The sequence below is a fragment of the Terrapene carolina genome, unplaced genomic scaffold, assembly GCF_002925995.2.
Source record: "Terrapene carolina triunguis isolate 2854851 unplaced genomic scaffold, T_m_triunguis-2.0 Scaffold66, whole genome shotgun sequence".
NCBI classification, from domain to species: Eukaryota; Metazoa; Chordata; order Testudines; family Emydidae; genus Terrapene; species Terrapene triunguis.
In genome coordinates this window covers 27,369,157-27,388,821 of record NW_020664417.1, presented here as the reverse complement: position 1 = coordinate 27,388,821, position 19,665 = coordinate 27,369,157, and the positions used below count along the sequence as shown (strand labels likewise).

At 39.5% G+C, this 19,665-nt stretch overlaps 1 protein-coding gene across 1 annotated transcript in view; it reads right to left on the bottom strand.

Annotated features, from left to right (window-relative positions):
- Positions 1 to 1,124: 1,124 nt before the first annotated feature.
- The window catches only part of LOC113406013 (rap guanine nucleotide exchange factor 6-like), a 185,663-nt gene continuing 167,122 nt past the window's right edge, over positions 1,125 to 19,665 (bottom strand). Inside the window, exons 5-7 of the mRNA XM_029910613.1 lie at positions 6,028 to 6,103; positions 1,783 to 1,950; positions 1,125 to 1,151 (exon numbers count right to left, since the gene is read on the bottom strand). Of these exons, the coding sequence (XP_029766473.1) occupies positions 1,125 to 1,151; positions 1,783 to 1,950; positions 6,028 to 6,103 (271 nt within the window). The remainder of the gene's footprint in view (positions 1,152 to 1,782; positions 1,951 to 6,027; positions 6,104 to 19,665) is intronic.

Genomic DNA, 19,665 nt, shown 5'->3' with positions numbered 1-19,665 from the left:
TTGGTAAAGTCTTCAATTTCCATAATTCCAATTTGAACTTGCTGCTCTTAATATTTTCCCTAAAAAAAGTATCTCAAGTAATTAAATAATTAATTTAAATTATACATTGATTTAAAAAAAATTGTCAGTAATTATTTCAGGTTTTACTGACAGTCTACCTGGCATTCTCATAATGTATTTCCCAGTAGACTTGTAAATTCATTATGAACTTAAACAGAATGATTAACGATGAGCTTTTGCTCTTAGTACTGGATTTAAATCTACACCAACCCATTATGTATTCTTAAAAAGTAATTTATATAATAGGTGTGGCCCTCCTAAAGCAAATGGCATTCTCAAGTCTAGTTACCATTTTTCAAATAGTAGATTAGATGTATAAGTTACATCTATATAAAAACCATCAACAATTCCTTCCTCCACATCACCCAAACATGCATGCCACATAAAGGTGGTTTGTGATAAACTAATATAATCTCTTATCTTAAAACTGCAAAAGAGTTATACGAATGAGCCAAATGAAATGACTCAACTCAGAAATTCATAATGCATTTGGAAAAAATCAAAATTGCACAGAACATTAAACCATTAAAAGGGGCCTGTTGTATAAACAAAATACATAAAGTGTTGATGTAAGATGTATTTATTTAACTCAGGAGGAAAAATCTCTAACAGTGGATGTAATCAAACATCTACACATTTACAGTCATGCAATGGATTACAACAGGGAATTGGCAACAAGTAAAGGAATGTGGATGGGTAGGGAGAAAATGAGGGGGAAAACCACTACTTCAAATTAGAGACAGCATTTTTAAAACAATCAAGCCCTGATTCTGCAAACACTTGTGTGCTTGAGTAACTTTATACTCAATATGACCAATCACATGCATAAAGTTATCTATGTGTGTACTAGTATATTTTTGGAGGTTCAGGGCCATAAAAAAAACAGCTGAGTACAGGATCTGAAGGCCACTTACTTTTCTGAGTATTTTGTATGCTGCTGAAGTTAACAGCAAAACTAATTACTCTTATCCTGGTAGACCCTTGCTCAACAGAAAAATAAAATAGTCCAAAAAATAATTTTGTAGAACACGTTTAAAATATTAGTATTTATGATCCTTCATCTTTTATAAAGAAAGCCTATAATTTTCAATCTGTAAAATTACACAAAAACTATTTTGAAGAAAATTCTGACGATGCTTTGTCTGATGATAAAGGACAGACTGCAGTATTTCACTCTGGGCAAAAATATCATGGTTCAGACTGAAACTTCTGGTCTCGTATTAGTCAGCAATAAAAGTTAGTTTAATATTCTCAGCTCTGGGTCTTGCATAGAGAAATGACAAGCCAAATCATGAACTATTTCTACCACAATGCAATACACTTTTCAGAAAACAATTGCTATACATAAAAGTGAATGCTTTACTGATTAGGAATACTGTACACCAAAATATTTCTATTACATTTTCAGTTATTGACAGGAAATTTGAATCACATGTATTAAGTAACTGATTTGTTTCAAAGTTGCCAAAAATGACTGGAATTGTGAGAAAAGATATGTGCTGTCCTCTTGCCAGCATTGTTTAACAACAATAAATGTGCAACAAGCTAAGTGTTCTCAACTGAGTTATGAAGCAAATTACATGGGCACACGCACACACTTTGGGCCAAATTCACTGATACCCTAAGGAGAAACTCCCACAGTGAATTTGACCTTTCAGGTGATTATTTTTGTAAAAATGTTTTTCCCTTGTCTTGTATTTAAAACAAATATAGGTAACTTACCGTATGATAACCTCTAGGTAAAGGTGGCTTCCCCACAGGATAAGGATCCACAGTATCAATAATGGTTTGTCTTTCTCCTTTTTGATTGATTTTCCTAAATCTCCTTCGGGATTGTCTATGGGAAGCTTGACGCTGGAAATATTCTTCATTTTCATCCATATAGTCCACCTATAATAAAATAAATACAATGAAGGGTCATTTCCCTACAAATGAAAGTTACTGCATATTCTGCAATAAAACAGAAGCCTATCTTTTCTTTTGCTCTTAGTCATGTGGAAGCTTTTATTTTAGACAATCCTTAAGTATAAGTGCCACTGCTACTGAACAAGCCCACTTTAGTTTAAAATTTAGTTTATGAAAGGGCACTTTGAACTCCATTTCAGAAAATGTGGTTGGTTATGAATTTCCTGCATTTTCAACAGTGAAAAGCATGAACTCAGTGCCAAGAAATCAAATGTCCGCAGGGATGAGAAAGAACAAGTATTACTATGAAAAGAGTTATTGAGCAGACACTTTCACATATTATATAAGTGCCTTACTCTATTTAAAAAAAAAGTTAACATCCTTTTCCTCAATTTTTATTCTTACACAGTAATGTTTTTGTCTATGCAATACACTGGCAAACGAAGCTCTCCCATGGGAAGAAACTTGTAGCTTTCCTACAGATTTCAACGGGTCATACTGGGACCTTCCACTCCCATCCTGCCTCTCTTCAATAAGCAACACTGTTTTAATTACGTATTTTAAATATTTTGAGACTTTTAAAGAAGAATTTTCACATCAGAGAAATTTGAAAAAGATTAAATTTACATAAAAAGAAATTTACTTTGTAATAATAGCAAAGGAAAAAAACCCAGAACATTTCTAGTAGATGAGTGTATGAATAAGAAATTTCCCGCTCAGCAATATCAATATCCTCTCTGTGTTCTGGAGGCTGCAGCAAAGTCACAGTCATGTTACTACATAGTAATGTATTGCTATGAAAATGTTTTTACAATTCAGAATTCTGACTTTCATGCAAGATAAAAAAGTTGTAGTAATTTGGCTTTTTGTATCTCTCTCCCCTGTGCCCATCTTACTACTAAAACACCATCATTTCATGCTAGAATTACGCCACATCTACAAGGAAGCAGAAAGTGGCAAAAACTGTCTAGTATTGTCCTTATGTGCAGATTAAATCGATTCACATTCCTCAATCTGTATCCCAAGGCCAAAAAGATTATTCCCCAAGAGAAATAGGACATAAGTAGTGGTAGGTGGGTTAAGAAAAGAAGATGATGACAAACTACCACCATGCAGGTGATTTTTTCCTTGTCATGTTTCTTTTCACCATCTATACAAATGAAACACCAGTACATTCTGCTGACATGACAAGAAGTTTTAATAAGAACCAGTCCTACCCTAACCAGGTGTATAAATTATGACTAAACATAACTATTAAGGGTATGTCTACAGCACAATTAGATACCTGTGGCTGGCCCATGCCAGTGACTCAGACTCACGGGGCTTGGGCTAATGGGCTGTTAATTGCAGTGTAGACATTCAGGTTTGGGCTGCAGCCCAAGCTCTGGGACCCTCCCACCTCATAGAATCCTAGAACTCAGGCTCCAGCCCAGGCCCAAAAGGTCTACACCATAATTAAACAGCTTTGCCGAAGCAAGCTGGCACAGGCCAGCCACAGGTTTTTAATTGCAGTGTAGACATACCCATAGACACTTATGGTATGCAACAGATGTGTGGTGATGACTTGGTAGCTGCTCCACATGTTGTCCTCTGAATATTGAGTTCTTTCCACTCAAAGTGCAGTCAGCCCTCCAAAAGGTTGGGCCAAAGTATACTTCAAAGGTTTAACTAAGAGGTTCCAAAGCTCTTCTTATTCACGACCTACTTTGGATGGATTGTCAGCTACGTGCCCTCATCCAGCACCTACCACAGGCCCCTCTCATCATGCCTTACCACAGCTGCAGCTTTTTTTCTCAGGTCTCTTTTCCCTGTCACCCCGCTAGGCCCCTTTTCTTATTTTCTCTGTCCTCTCCCTCCCCCACCCCCCACATTTTGTGTCCCTCACTTTCCTCCAACCCATCAAAGAGCTGTGTACCAAAGGCATTCATTGGTACCACCCAAAGCTAAAGATGGGTATCATAGCAGCAGGAATTGGGGATAGCAAGCTGTTCCCGGAACCTGCAGCCACATATACAAGGTACAATGGGAACAGGGAGACAAAGTGGGTGGATTCACACCTTGAAAGGAGCTGACTGCCACTTTCCCCACAGCAGAATTATGGGGTTTGGATTGGAGGGCAGGGGGAGGAATAGGCATTTCTCATTTCTACTTCCCTCTATGCTGTGAAGTCACTAAAATAGAATGCATCAGAGTTTTATTAGCAGGATGGCGACAGAGGACAAGGTCAACTGCCATTACACAACCAATGTATTAATTTAGAGCAGGGGTCTCAAAGTCCCAGCCCGCGGGCCATCTGTGGCCCGAGAACCTCCCCAATGTGATCTGCAGTGCTCCAGCAATTTTGGGGCCGGGTCTCTCCCTTGGCACCACCTGCGGGGCTGTGCCTCCGCGTGCTGCCCCCACCCCGAGCGCCCCTGCACCCAATGGGAAACTGCCCACCCCGCGTTGGAGCCCCAGGTAAGCGCCACACCCCCCAACCCTCTCCCAGAGCCTGCACCCCCTCCCCCTTCCCACACACCTCCTCCCACCTCCAACTCCCTCCCAGAGCCTGCAACCTCACTCCCTACCCCAGCCCAGAGCCTGCACCCAGCACCCAAACTCCATTCCAGAGCCTGCACCCCAGACCCCCTCCCCCACCCAAACCTCCTCCCAGAGCACAACCTCTCACCCCTTCTGCACCCAAATTCCCTCCCAGAGCCTGGACCCCTACCCCAGACCGCCTCCCCCACCCAAACTCCCTCCCAGAGCCTTAGGCAGGTGGGGGCAGAGTTTGAGGGGGGCAGGTTCTGGGTGACATGAGTGATATTATTGGCCCGCTGGGAGGATTTGAGGACTGGCACTGGCCCTAAGGTAAATTGAGTTTGAGACCCCTGATTTAGAGTGAAAGTGGCAAAGAATTTAAAAAACTTGAAGACTAATGGATATACATTTTAAATAAGTTAGAAAGTTACACTTTGTGTGAAAGCTATTCTTTAATGCTTCTAGAAGTCAGGACATTTGGATCTCCATCCTTGGAGGTTTTTAAGAGCAGGTTAGATGATAACCTCAGGGATGCTCTAATACTTAGTCCTGCCTTGAGTGCAGGGAACTGGACTAGAAGACCTCTCGAGGTCCTTTCCAGTCCTATGATTCTATGATATACTGCAGGTATGAATAACTCATATCTTCTACAATACTGCCTAATTCACTAATCTTGATTTCTAAAACATCTCCAGTAAATACAGATGGCATTATTTTCAGCAATTGAATATGATTTGCCCTGCATTTGGATAATATGGTGTATGGATAATATGGTGCTTGGATAATTTGGTGTATGGATATATGGTGATTATGTCTGTATTGTCTGAATACCACGTCCTTCAGAAAGAGAGCAAAAGTATTTAATCTCTCCTGTCATGGAGGTATATCTGTTTGGATGATGTGCCCTATGACACTGATAGAAGTCTTGAATTTGAGAACCCTCTGGGGAATAAAGCTATTCTGCACTGGACCACAGCAGGTGTTCTAAATGACAAATATGTCTTTACACTAGTAATGCCGACAAAATTTTAACTCTAATAGTAAAAAAAATCCCTAAACTGCATTCTCAAGCCTTACATGTCTGGAATAAAACAGAATTTAATCATCAACTGTTAATAATTCTTAAACTAAACTTAGTTTATCAATTTTAAACAAAGATGCTTAATTACCATGTCATAAATACTCGTGGATAATCATAGTTGTCATCTCTACTTCAAATATGATTGTCTTATCCTTACAGGCATTTTTTAAATAGACTTTTTTAAACTTGCAGTTTATCTTTATTGAAAGGTTTATTTCATTCATTTAATTAAATGGTGTTTCCAACTTTTGTGCTATGTATTATGATTGCAAACTAGGGCATTAAATTAAAAAAAGAAAACCACACACACTAAATTTAGTACTACCTTAAACTGAGTATAGTATAGACAATTCAAAGTAATTTCAAGCGTTACCTAATTTTGTCTATGCTTAATGAGAACTTGAAAGTGTAATTTAATTTGAAAAAATACTGTTTGAAAGAAATGGGCACCACAATCTTACCACAATCATTTCAGATGGCTCTAAAACAATGCATTCACAGCCACGCCTGAAGCTTCCTGCAGAACGCTTGCCAAAACTGAGGAAGAAAAACACTTAATCAGAACAAAATCAAAACTGTAATGCAACTCAAGAAAGTATTTAAAAACTCTCCCCAGACACTTAAAAAGATTAAAAAATACACACATGCCCAGAGCAAAATTGTGCAGATTTCCCCCCTTTGATTAACCGATAAAAAGAATGCCAATGCCAATATACTTTTGATTTGTAGAATTTAGGAAGAATTGTTTGTACAGCACCTAGTACAACAAGGGCTCCTAGGCGCTATGATAGCTATAGTAGTAGCAATAATTGTAGATGTGAAACAGTTACATTGATATATATGCAAATAACCAAGTCACAATGCACAAAAGTACCAGCAATATCAAAGAGGCTAACACCTATATATGCTTTATAATTAAATATAATGTGCTACATTTAAAGATTTTTCTTATAGCTGAATGGATGGGGTTAGAAAGCTATTCAGCTCTTTACCACATATCCTTCCTTAAAATAATGTCATATGTTGATTCTCCATTGCTTTTTACAAGAAAAAACAGAGTATGACTGTAATGAGAAATAGTTTAAATATTTGCCCATTTAAAGGAATAGGAGCATATAGATAGACCTCAAAATGCTACAAGACTTAAAAGTTGCATGTGGTGTCAAAATGTTAGATTCTATTCACACATTGTTAGATATAAAGTTTTTTTTAAAAAATACACTGAAATGTGATAAAATTGCAAATGGCTGTACCTCTGATAGCAATAATATATTTTGCTGTAATTACAGATATAGTATAAAGAGATATACTATCTTGTGTTAATACATGGCATTCAGTGTAAGATCTTAGGACCCACTGAAAAACTGGCTTGAACAACCTGGAGACTGACCCCTTCCATTGGGGAATTCCTGGATAGCGTATAGATGGTATAGTCAACTTGATGCTACCCCTGATAGGAGATACTCTGAGATAGGAGGGGGAGTGGCTTGAACACCATTAGGTCCTCAAGTCCTAGACCAGTGGAACAGCTGTTGGGAGCCTTTACAAGCTGGGATAACATTGATCCAGTTTGTGCCAGAAGTAGAATTGCTCTTTACCCTTTCTGCCTGCTGCTTGACCCCAGGATTATGGGAAGGGATTGGAAAGATAAGGACATCTGCTCCACTTCCTACATTCCTGCAATGGAAAGATTGTCCAGATTCTAGGACCTGGTCCTTGATATTCAAATCAAATATTTTGCTGGCGATGTCCAACTTCCTTGAACTAAAGTGATCCAGCCACAAAGTTTTCCAACATATTGACTCCCTTTTTCAGGTTGTGCACTCTGACAAGACTTTTGAGGTGGTCTTACAAGTTAAAAATGCATAGTATGTATAACAACTACAAAATTAACTATCCAAACTGACAAATATACTGTAAGTAACTAAATACTACGACAAGTGTCAAAGAAATTCCTATAAAACAGTAATCGTTGGACAAATTATATATATACACCTCTACCCCAATATAACGCTGTCCTCGGGAGCCAAAAAATCTTACCGTGTTATAGGTGAAACCGCGTTATATCGAACTTGCTTTGATCCGCCAGACTGCGCAGCCCCGCCCCCCCCGGAGCACTGCTTTACCGTGTTATAGCAGAATTTGTGTTATATCAGGTCACGTTATATCGGGGTAGAGGTGTATATATATATATATTTTTTTGCAATGCAGTGCTCAAAGTAGTAAAGATGGCTTTTTTTCAAAAGCTTGAAAAAAAATTGTACTTCTCTCATCAAAACAGTTTTATCCAACAAACCTCAAAATTTTCAATAAACATTCTCCATGTCAGAAAAGTATCATAAATTTGAGTGGGAAAATGGGGATTAAAGACATTTTTGGAAAGGGATGTCAAAAATCAAGCTTACTGTCCCAACCTTAAAAACAGAGTTACTAATGTAATTCCAGCCTTTGAGATTGTATCTATTACACAATAATGCTGCTATGCACCATTTACTGTTTTATTTAAAAACAAACAACAACAACAACAACAAAACCCCATGTATACCAAGTAATGCTTTCTTGATTTTTCTCAATTTCATAATGAGGCCAACTAGGAACTTAATATGTCATTCTTAATGGTATTTCTAGTGAATCTACTACTACCCTCCCACCCTGCAGGGTGATTAGTAAAGAATGAAAAATGTCACTTGTTGTCCAAATGGTGATTCATGCACAACAGCATTTCAATAGCTTGCAAAGAAGGCAGTCAAATATTGAAAAGCAATACCAGCTGTGCTCCTTCACCATAACAATGTACATATTTAATGGTACATGAGATTTTTACAATAGACAATGATTTTACAAAATACTGAGCCTTTTTAAAGATTCAATAATAAAAAAATCTAAAATCTGCTCAATAAGATGCACACGTTTCCAGAGGCAAAGATAAGCATTCTTCTATTACTGAATACTAAAAGAATGTGTGCTGCCTTACTCATCAACACATTCTTGAATGTTATTCAAATTGCAGCTACCTTTAAAGGGAGAAGGGAAAATTAAACCATTACTTCATTAATTGTTTGAAAAATGCCTTTAGAATCTAAACTATTTGATTTTTTTGTCATCACCCACACCAATAACCAAATCAGCTACATAAAAAAAAAAATATCTCAGGACAAAAAAAACCACCTAATCAATTGATTGTAAACAAGACGTGGTGGCAAGAATGTAAATTTGTATCCTAACTGGAAAAATCAATCAAGGTAAGATCTCTATGTTTCCCTATGATACCCCAAAAAGATTGATTTCTAACAGTACAGTTTTTACTCTAGGTTAGAAATCTGTTCTTGTCACTAGGTTTTTTAACACAACCTTGAAGTAAGATTTTTGAATATACCAGAAAGTGAAACAAATACTTGCCTTTCCACTCCACTCTGCCCCTCTTCTTCTGGAGTTTTTTTGCTGTCTCTTATGGACAGGAGCTTTTAGTTCTCAACCACTGAATTTGGCCTGACATCACCCTCTTGCCTAATTTTCAAGTTTTAGGAAAGCAAATACAGGAAGACAACACATTCCAAAACTCACTCCTGCTTACTTACCACAAGTCTGAATTACCTGCAAGGGCTTTAACTCACAGCACAAGGGAGCAAACAGTCAATGCATTAAGGCAGAAAGCATGCATTGAATCAACACTTGTGAAAAAATTTCCAGTTTTTAAAAGGCACAATATCCTATTAGGATAGGATGTTAGGAACTGACCACCAGTATATTTACCAAAGTTTCGCCGTTGCACTTAGGAATTATCATTAGTATGTATACAGTTAAAACATACTGAATTACTCACATTCCTATAAGCAACAGGGGATATACCCTGGCACTTAAATATAATAGAATTAGGGCTGTCCATTAATCACAGTTAACTCACATGATTAACGCAAAAAAAGTAATGGCAATTAAAAAAATTAATCACAATTAATCACACTGTTAAACAATTGAATACCAATTGAAATGTATTAAATATTTTGGATGATTTTCAAATATATTGATTTCTATTACAACACAGAATACAAAGAGTACAGAGCTCACTTTATATTATTTTATTACAAATATTTGCACTGTAAAGATGTTAAATAAAAAAATAATATTTTTCAATTCACCTCATACAAGTACTATAGTACAATCTCTATCATGAAAGTGTAACTTAAAAATGTAGATTTCTTTTTGTTTGTTTGTTTGTTTCATAACTGCACTCAAAACCAAAACAATGTCAAACTTTAGAGGCTACAAGTCCACTCAGTCCTACTTCTTGTTCAGCCAATCGCTAAGACAAACAAGTTTGTTTACATTTATGGGAGATACTGCTGCCTGCTTCTTATTTACAACGGCACCTAAAAGTGAGAACAGGCGTTTGCATGGCACTTTTGTAGAAGGCGTTGCCAGGTATTTACATGCCAGATATGCTAAACATTCGTATGCCCCTTCATGCTTTGGCCACCATTCCAAAGGACATGCTTCCATGCTGATGATGCTTGTTAAAAATAATAATGCGTTAATTAGATTTGTAACTGAACTCCTTGGGGGAGAATTGTATGTCTCCTGTTCTGTTTTACCCACATTCTGCCATATATTTCCATGTTATAGCAATCTCGGATGATGACCCAGCACATGTTCGTTTTAAAAATACTTTCACTGCAGATTTGACAAAATGCAAAGAAGATACCAGTGTGAGATTTCTAAAAATAGCTAGAGCATTTGACCCAAGGTTTAGGAATCTGAAGTCTCTTCCAAAATCTGAGAGGAACGAGTTGTGGAGCATGCTTTCAGAAATCTTAAAAGAGCAACACTCCGATGCGGAAATTACAGAACCCGAACCATCAAAAAAGAAAATCAACCTTCTGCTGGTGGCATCTGACTCAGATGATGAAAATGAACATGCATCAGTCAGCACTGCTTTTGATCATTATTGAGCAGAACCCATCATCAGCATGGACGCATGTCCTATGGAATGATGGTTGAAGATGAAGGGACATATGAATCATTAGTGCATCTGGCATGTAAATATCTTGCAACCCCAGCTACAACAGTGCCATGAGAACGCCTGTTCTTACTTTCAGGTGACGTTGTAAACAAGAAGCGGGAAGCATTAGCTCCTGCAAATTGAAACCAAACTTGTTTGAGCAATTGGCTGAAGTCGGACTGAGTGGACTTGTAGGGACTGTTTTATTTTTGAATGCAGTTATTTTTTGTACATAATTCTACATTTGTAAGTTCAATTTTCATGATAAAGAGATTGCACTATAGTACTTGTAAGAGGTGAATTGAAAAATACTACTTCTTTTGTTTTTTACAGTACAAATATTTGTAATAAAAATAAATATAAAGGGAGAACTGTACACTTTGTATTTGTGTTGTAACTGAAATCAATATATTTGAAAATTTAGAAAACATCCAAAAATATTTAAATAAATGGTATTCTATTATTGTTTAACAGTGCAATTAATGTTTTAATCGCTTGACAGCCCTACATACAATCATAGAAGATTAGGGTTGGAAAAGTTCTCCGGAGGGCATCTAGTCCAACCCCCTGCTCAAAGCAGGACCACACCAACTAAATCATCCCAGCCAGGACTTTGTCAAGCTGGGCCTTAAAAACCTTTAAGGATGGAGATTCCACCACCTCCCTAGATAACCCATTCCAGTGCTTCACAACCCTCCTAGTGAAATAGTTTTTCCTAATATCCAACTTAGACCTCCCCCACTGCAACTTGAGACCATTGCTCCTTGTTCTGTCATCTGTCACCACTGAGAACAGCCTAGCTCCATCCTCTTTGAAACCCCCCTTCAGGTAGTTGAAGGCTGCTATCAAATCCCCCCTCACTCTTCTCTTCTGCAGACTAAATAAGAACAATTCCCTCAGCCTCTCCTCATAAGTCATGTGCCCCAGCTGCCTAATCATTTTCGTTGCCCTCTGCTGGACTCTCTCAAATTTGTCCACATCCTTTCTGTACTGGGGGGCCCAAGACTGGATGCAATACTCCAGATGTGGCCTCAGTGCCAAATACAGGGGAATAATCACTTCCCCTCAATTTGCTGGCAATGCTCCTACTAATGCAGCCCAATATGCCATTAGCCTTCTTGGCAACAAGGGCACACTGTTGACTCATATCCAGCATCTCATCCACCGTAATCCCCAGGTCCTTTTCTGCAGAACTGCCGCTTAGCCAGTCGGTCCCCAGCTTGTAGCAGTACATGGGATTCTTCCGTCCTAAGTGCAGGACTCCGCACTTGTCCTTGCTGAACCTTCTCAGATTTCTTTTGGCCCAATCCTCCAATTTGTTTAGGACACTCTGGACCCTATCCCTACCCTCCAGCATATCTACCTCTCCCCCCAGCTTAGTGTCTTCTGTGAACTTGCTGAGGGTGTAAATCCCTCCCACCATCCAGATCATAAATGAAGACGTTGAAGAAAAACGGCCCCAGGACCGACCCTTGGGGCACTCCGCTTGAAACCGGCTGCCAAATAGACATCAAGCCATTGATCACTACCTGTTAAGCCCGAAGATCTAACTAGCTTTCTATTCACCTTACAGTCCATTCATCCAATCCATACTTTTTTTAACTTGCTGGCAAGAATACTGTGGGAGACTATCAAAAGCTTTGCTAAAGTCAAGGTATATCACATCCACCATATCCACAGAGCCAGTTATCTCATCATAGAAGGCAATCAGGTTGGTCAGGCATGACTCACTCTTGGTGAATCCATGTTGACTGTTCCAGATCACAATCCTCTCCTCGAAGTGCTTCAAAATGGATTCCTTGAGGACCTGCTCCATGATTTTTCCAGGGACTGAGGTGAGGCTGACCAGTTCTCCGGATTCTCCTTCTTCCCTTTTTTAAAGATGGGCACTATATTTGCTTTCTTCCAATCATCTAGGACCTTCCCCAATCACCACGAGTTTTCAAAGATAATGGCCAATGGCTCTGCAATCACATCAGCCAACTCCCTCAGCACCCTTGGATGCATTGCATCCAGCCCCATGGACTTGTGCATGTCCAGCTTTTCTAAATAGTCCTTAACCTGTTCTTTCACCACTGAGGGCTGCTCACCTCCTCCCCATACTGGGCTGCCCAGTGCAGCAGTCTTGGGGCTGATGTTGTCTGTGAAGAACAAGGCAAAAAAAAGCATTGAGTACTTCAGCTTTTTCCACATCGTCTGTCACTAGGTTGCCTCCCCCATTCAGTAAGGGTCCCACACTTTCCCTGACCATCTTCTTGTTGGTAAAACACCTGTAGAAACCATTCTTGTTACCCTTCACATCCTTGCTAGCTGCAACTCCAATTGTGCTTTGGCCTTCCTGATTACACCTCTGCTTGTTTGAGCAATATTTTTATACTCCTCTCTAGTCATCTGTCAAAATTTCCACTTCTTGTAAGCTTCCTTTTTGTGATTAAGCTCACTGAAGATTTCTCTGTTGATAGCAAATATGGCAGGTGACCAGCTTGGCTTCTTTCTGCACATTGGGATGGTTTGTTCATGCACAATAAGGCTTTAAAATACAGCCAGCTCTTCTGGACTCCTTTCCCCCTCATATTAGCCTCCCAGGAGATCCTGCCCATCAGTTCTCCAAGGAAGTCAAAGTCTGTTTTTCTGAAGTACAGGATCCGTATTCTGCTGCTCTCCTTTCTTCCTTTTGTCAGGATCCTGAACTCAACCATCTCATGGTCATTGCTGCCGAGGTTGCCACCCACTTCTACTTCCCTACCAATTCTTCTCTGTTTGTGAGCAGCAGGTCAAGGGGTGCACGGCCCCTAGTCGGTTCCTCCAGCACTTGCACCTGGAAGTTGTCCCCAACATTCTCCAAAAACTTCCTGGATTGTCTGTGCATTGCTGTATTGCTCTCCCAGCAGATGTCAGGGTGATTGAAGTCCCCCATGAGAACCAGGACCTGTGATCTGGAAACTTCTGTTAATTGTCCAAAGAAAGCCTCGCCTACCTCATCCTCCTGGTTTGGTGGTCTATAGCAAACACCCTGTGACGTTGTACAGTCTATATGGTTTTATAAAAATATGATAAGTGAATATAATGTAACTGGGATATGTTTCATGCAAAAGGTCTCGTCAGGTATCATTACAAAGCTTATAATTTACTGAGTGTGATCATCCTATTTGTATAAATGTACCACCCTTGTATCTAAAACTAGAAATATAAAATATAACTCTGAGGGCCTGTTGTAATTATGCAAAGTGTGGGCCATTAATGGTGGTTTGGAATCTTGATGACTCCCAGGACCATTGTCTGCAGATGGCTGTGTTTTACCTGTGAGTCTTCCTGTATGTGTGTGTGCTGGCAAGTGGGTAATGAAGTCTTGCAGTGACATGTGATCTTGTCACCTGAACTGGAATCCATCTTTAACCTGGTGCTTTTCCAGTGAGGGGGGTGGAAACCCAGAAGGACAAAGGGTTCCCGCCTTATGCAAAAGATATATAAAGGGGTGGAACAGAACAGAGAGAGAGAGGAGCCATCATGAAGAATCCCCTAGCTACCACCTGAGCTGGAACAAGAGCTGTACCAGGGGAAAGAATTGTGCCCAGGCCTGGAAGGTGTCCAGTCTGAGGAAAAAACTTACTAAAGCATCTCTGAGGATGCGATTATCTGTATTCAGTTTGATTAGCCATAGATTTGCACATTTTATTTTATTTTGCTTGGTGACTTACTTTGTTCTGTCTGTTACTACTTGGAACCACTTAAATCCTACTTTCTATATTTAATAAAATCACTTTTTACTTATTAATTAACTCAGAGTATGTATTAATACCTGGGGGGAGCAAACAACTGTGCATATCTCTCTATCAGTGTTATAGAGGGCGAACAATTTATGAGTTTACCCTGCATAAGCTTTATACAGGGTAAAACGGATTTATTTGGGTTTAGACCCCATTGGGAGTTGGGCATCTGAGTGCTAAAGACAAGCACACTTTGGGGCAGGTAATTCAGACCCTGGGTCTGTGTTGGAGCAGACGGGAGTGTCTGGCTCAGCAAGACAGGGTTCTGGAGTCCTGAGCTGGCAGGGAAAACAGGGATAGAAGTAGTCTTGGCACGTCGGGTGGCAGCTCCCAAGGGGGGTTCTGTAATCCAACTTGTCATATGCACATCACGACATCACCCTTGTTGCTCTCGCCTCTAAACTTAACCCAAAGACTCTCAACAGGCTTTTTTCCAGTTTCATACTGGAGCTCTGAGCAATCATAATCTTTCATCCAAAGACCTCAAAGTACTTCGTAAGCCCAAAACATGCTTTACATTGTCTCCATGAAGTACTGTATGCAAGAGATGAGTAAACAATGGCAAAAGGAAGATTAAGTGTCTTGACTATAACCACTGACTTGCTGTTACATTGACAAGAACAGAACTCAAATCTCCTGACTCCCATGCCCTGATCCGGCAGTCTCCAACAAGGAGTAACACACAGAGGGAATGGCGAAAGACAGATATGTTGCACCTTGAAAAAATAATTGCAATCAAAGAAATTGGAAAAGACTGAAACAAGCTTGTCTTAATTGAACATTAGTGAATAGGACTTTAAAAATTCAGCCTAAAAGATACCATTATTCATATACATTGTCAAGCAATAGAGGCAACTCTCATAATCGGTGCTCCCTTGAGTTGATTAGAATACCTAATGAAGCCTTATGTAAAACGCTAGGAAAAAACCCTCCGCAAGAGACCCTAATCACCAGGCAGGTCTAATTTTGACAGAATACAGGTATCCAGCAGGTTAACCCCTTTACCAGAGGGTCTATCACTAGATACCGGTCTTGTGCAGTCCTTTGGTTTCCTGGTTAGCTGGAGAAAATTAAGGGGAAAATTAGATATTAGCTCTTACAGACTAGAGATTCAACATTAATTTATTCCCTCCCTCCTCCCAACATTGAATGATAAGGCTGCTGGTAGATGGAGTTTCATCCTCTGCTGTTGCTAGGGAGCCAGAGACCCAAACAGCATTCTTTTGTTTAAAACTGAAACACACAGTTCTTTCAATTCCTGCTGTAGAGACTTTTGCATAATTCTACTTTGCATTTGGTTATACTGTATCATTCACGCACATGTGACAACACGTAACACGGACTGAAGTGATTAAAAGCTAAAAAGCATCTCTTCCCACCTACGACGTATAAAAACTTTTCGTTCCTAAAATAACTCATTTTCAAGTATGCTCAATAGAAAACAGACTCACAGCCTAAGGAAAGGCAAGTCTAAGGGCTGGTCTACACCCAGCCGCTAGTTCGGCGGCTGGGGATCGAAGTTCCGGGTTCGACTTATCGCGTCTGGTCTGGACGCGATAAGTCGAACCAGGAAGTGCTCGCCATCGACTGCGGTACTCCAGCTCAGCGAGAGGAGTACCGCGGAGTCGACGGGGAGCCTGCCTGCCGCGTGTGGACCGCGTCTGAACCGCGGTAAATTCGAACTAAGGTATGTCGAATTCAGCTACGTTATTAACATAGCTGAATTTGCGTACCTTAGTTCGAATTGGGGGGTTAGTGAGGACCAGGCCTTAGACAGTATTAAGCCACCTTTACATTCTCCCAACCCTGGGCTGCCCCAGAGACTGAAGAAATCCTCATCGTAACTGCTGTGGGGGCCTAAATTACAGCAACCATAGACCCACCTATAATCCCTAGCGCGCTGCATGCTACATGCCGCTGATGAACACAGTGCTACTGCCAACAGAGGGGCTTGTACATACTTGGAGGGGCAGCCTTCCAGCTGTCTTCCTCTAGGTCAATGGTCCCCAAACTGTGGGGCACGCCTCCCTAGGAGGGCGTTGTGGGGCCCAGACCAGCCCCCCGGGGGGCGGGCAAGGAGGGAGCACCACCAGCTCCGCTCTGTCTCAGCCCTGGCCCCGCTCCCACCCGTGGGCCCTGCTCTTGGCTGTGGCTCCCAGGAGTAGGGGGTCAGATTCCATTAAGGGTAAGGGGGGAGCATGACAGAAAAAGTTTGGCGACCACTGCTCTATGCTAGGGGAACTCCTCCTGACAGCCCCTTTATACTGCTCAAGCTCTTTTACCCAGCATGAAGAGGCTAGAATGGGTGTGAGAATTTCACCCCAGTTATTTAAATATTTGTAACCATTTCAGAAACCAAAAAGGCCCTTACCAGCAAAATCTTGTATTAGCTGCAGGCACCTACTTTACAATCAAATCCCAGCTAAATATAGTGATGTGTAAAAAGGATATTCTTAAAGGGGAAAAAAATTAAAATGACTCAATATTAATTGCTCTCTAAACAAGTTTTGGCCATGCTATTTCCAAAGTTATACAGTATGTTTAAAATGAAAGCTAACTTTCTGTATGCATAAAAACTTTTTCTAAATAAGTCTTTAGAAAACATTATGGAACTTTAGTCAAACCTCCATGATAAATTTTTTATTATAACAATAAATATTAATGCAAAAACATCAAATATTAGCTCTTAAAATCTTCCAACCAAACACTGGAAATGAAGGACAAAATTATAGTTTTCTACAAAATTTTGTATTTCTGTTCCCTCGAGACTATGTGATCCCACAAAAAGAATTTCACACATCTTTCCTAGTTAACCAGAAGACCTGCAATTACCAGACACAACTAATTTTTTAAGAAAACTCAGATGTGCAGACAGTCAAAAACTTGGGCAGACAGGACAACTCGCCTTCATTTGCTACATGCTATTTACAAGCTGGTACATACACTTTTTAGGGTTGTCAGGAAAGAAGACAGTAGCTGACCACAGAAGTCTCTCCTGTATTCAATACTGTTCCCTTGCCAGGGGCCTCCACATTCCATTTTTCACATCAGTCTAACTCCCCTAAGGAACATTATTTCTCAGCACTGGAATGTAAGCGTATTCATCACAAGCAACACAAACTTGAGAAAAGCTCCACTACCTAGAAATGCTAAGAACGTTGTACTAACATTATTCCAATAGATAACCCAATTTTTTATAATGTGTAACTCCCTAAATTGTTCCAAAAAGCCCACTTTTACTATATTGATGATTATAGAAAGATGAACATATCACCAAACACTTACAGGGTTTTTTCCCCTAAACAGATTTGTTTTTAATTTTTTTCTGAAATCATAGTGCATTTGTGAACTTTAATTAAGAGTGCCATTGGAATGAAGGATACGTAACAATGAACAGTTCATAAAAAGAACAAACAGCAACACAGTGCTGTTTATGCACCTGCTGATATTCTCTAGAATATTTGTAAGTAGGGTTTAAAAAACACTGTAAATGCACCTTATTACACCTTTTATTTAGAGTGAAAAGACACTAATTTTAAAAAGACGTAGTGAAGAAAAATATATGTCTTTTTAATTGATTTTATTTATAGTCATTCCATATATACTTTTGTTGTAGATGTTTTTTAGTTTGATACTTCACAACAATTTTTAATAATGTAATATAAACAGATATTTGTAATTATTCCATTTGATGTACAAAAGCTTAACTATCATTCTCTGAAGCCCTAACACTGGATTTTCACAAGCAGTGTGTACTTGAAAATTAGTGCTGTGAAACTACCGGTAAGTATTGTTAATGGTTGCTGATCAAAACACGCAATCTACCATACATACTTCTAAGAGCTGTGTATACCAAAATACAATACTGGGGATTAGGATAACTAGATTCTTCCTCCCAGTTACATTTTTTTATTATTATTCTGCATTTTGAAGTATTCTAAGAGTAAGTCTAGTTAGTATCTTCCTTGCTTAGCTTTCTCAGGCCATTCACATATTCATAATAAAAATAAGCCAAAAAAAGATTAAAGTATATATTGAGCATTTCATGCTCACCACTTCATATCCAAGAGAGCTAGATAATTATCTACAAACAATTTTTCCTGCTTGTTATATGGCTCCTTGCTGCTCCTTATTACACTGCTGTAGCAGACAGTAACTTCTGAGTCTCTCTCAGTAGAATATTAACAAGAAAATTTACAGATATCCCTTGTTTATGACTTTAGAAATTAAAGTGGTCTAACCTGAACTGGTCTTCATTAGCTTTCAAGCATCAGACATGATGCTGGTACTGCTATCTACACAAATGCATTCTCTTCCCATTTTCCCTGTGGTTTTTTTTTTCTTTCTAAACGTGCATGCATAGAGGAACAACATTCTTTCTGATAGTTAATTTCCTGCTTGGGTGACCCAACCACCCCTTCTGCCTGTAGATATGTGCTGCATGTGTCATATAGGCAGTGCTTCCACATACCAGCTTGATGACCTCAGCCATTCCCAGACAACTGCTTTTTTATCAATTTCTATTAATTTATTCATTATTCTTTGATAATGCAGTAGTAAATATGGGGATTTGGAGTGTCTGATCTCTTATGAATCCCAAGGTCAAATCCTGGCATACGATCAACAACAAATTTACTTATGCCCTGCTATAACCAGAGACCACTAGAGCATGATAGACTTAAATTCCAAAACAAAGCATACTGATTTCTGCCATGCTAAATTCCAAAATAACCTTAAATTTCTAGGTCAGCAATTTAAGTGCCCTCTGGAAGAAACCAGGGACTCTGTTGCTAACCTGCCACTCAGGTGCTATACGTGCGTGGATTGAATTCAGAACAGCTCTGCCTTTCCCCACTGTTTATTTGACTGATGCCATATCTTCACTGCTTCAAAAAAAAAAAAAAAAAAAGTTCTTTTTTAAACCTAGGAATGACACACACGACACACCTTTTTATTCTAAGTTAGACCTATCCTGGTCTTCACTGCTAAAAAAGGTGTGTTTTTAACCTGGGGATAACGAAGGCTATGTCTACACTGCGCACCTTACAGCAGCACAGCTGTTCTGCTGTAAGGTACGCAGTGTAGCCACTCTTTGTCGGCAGGAGAGCTCTTCTGCCAACAAAATAAAACCACCTCCAATGAGAGGCGCTAGCTTTGTTGGCGGGAGAGCATTTCCCACTGACAAAGCGCTGTCCACACCAGCCCTTTTTGTCGGTAAAACTTTTGTCAGTCAAGGGTGTGTTTTTTTTCACAGCCCTGAGCGACAAAAGTTTTACCCAAGTGCAGTGTAGACATAGCCTAATGCACAAGAGCTATCTGGAGTGAAAAAACAAAAA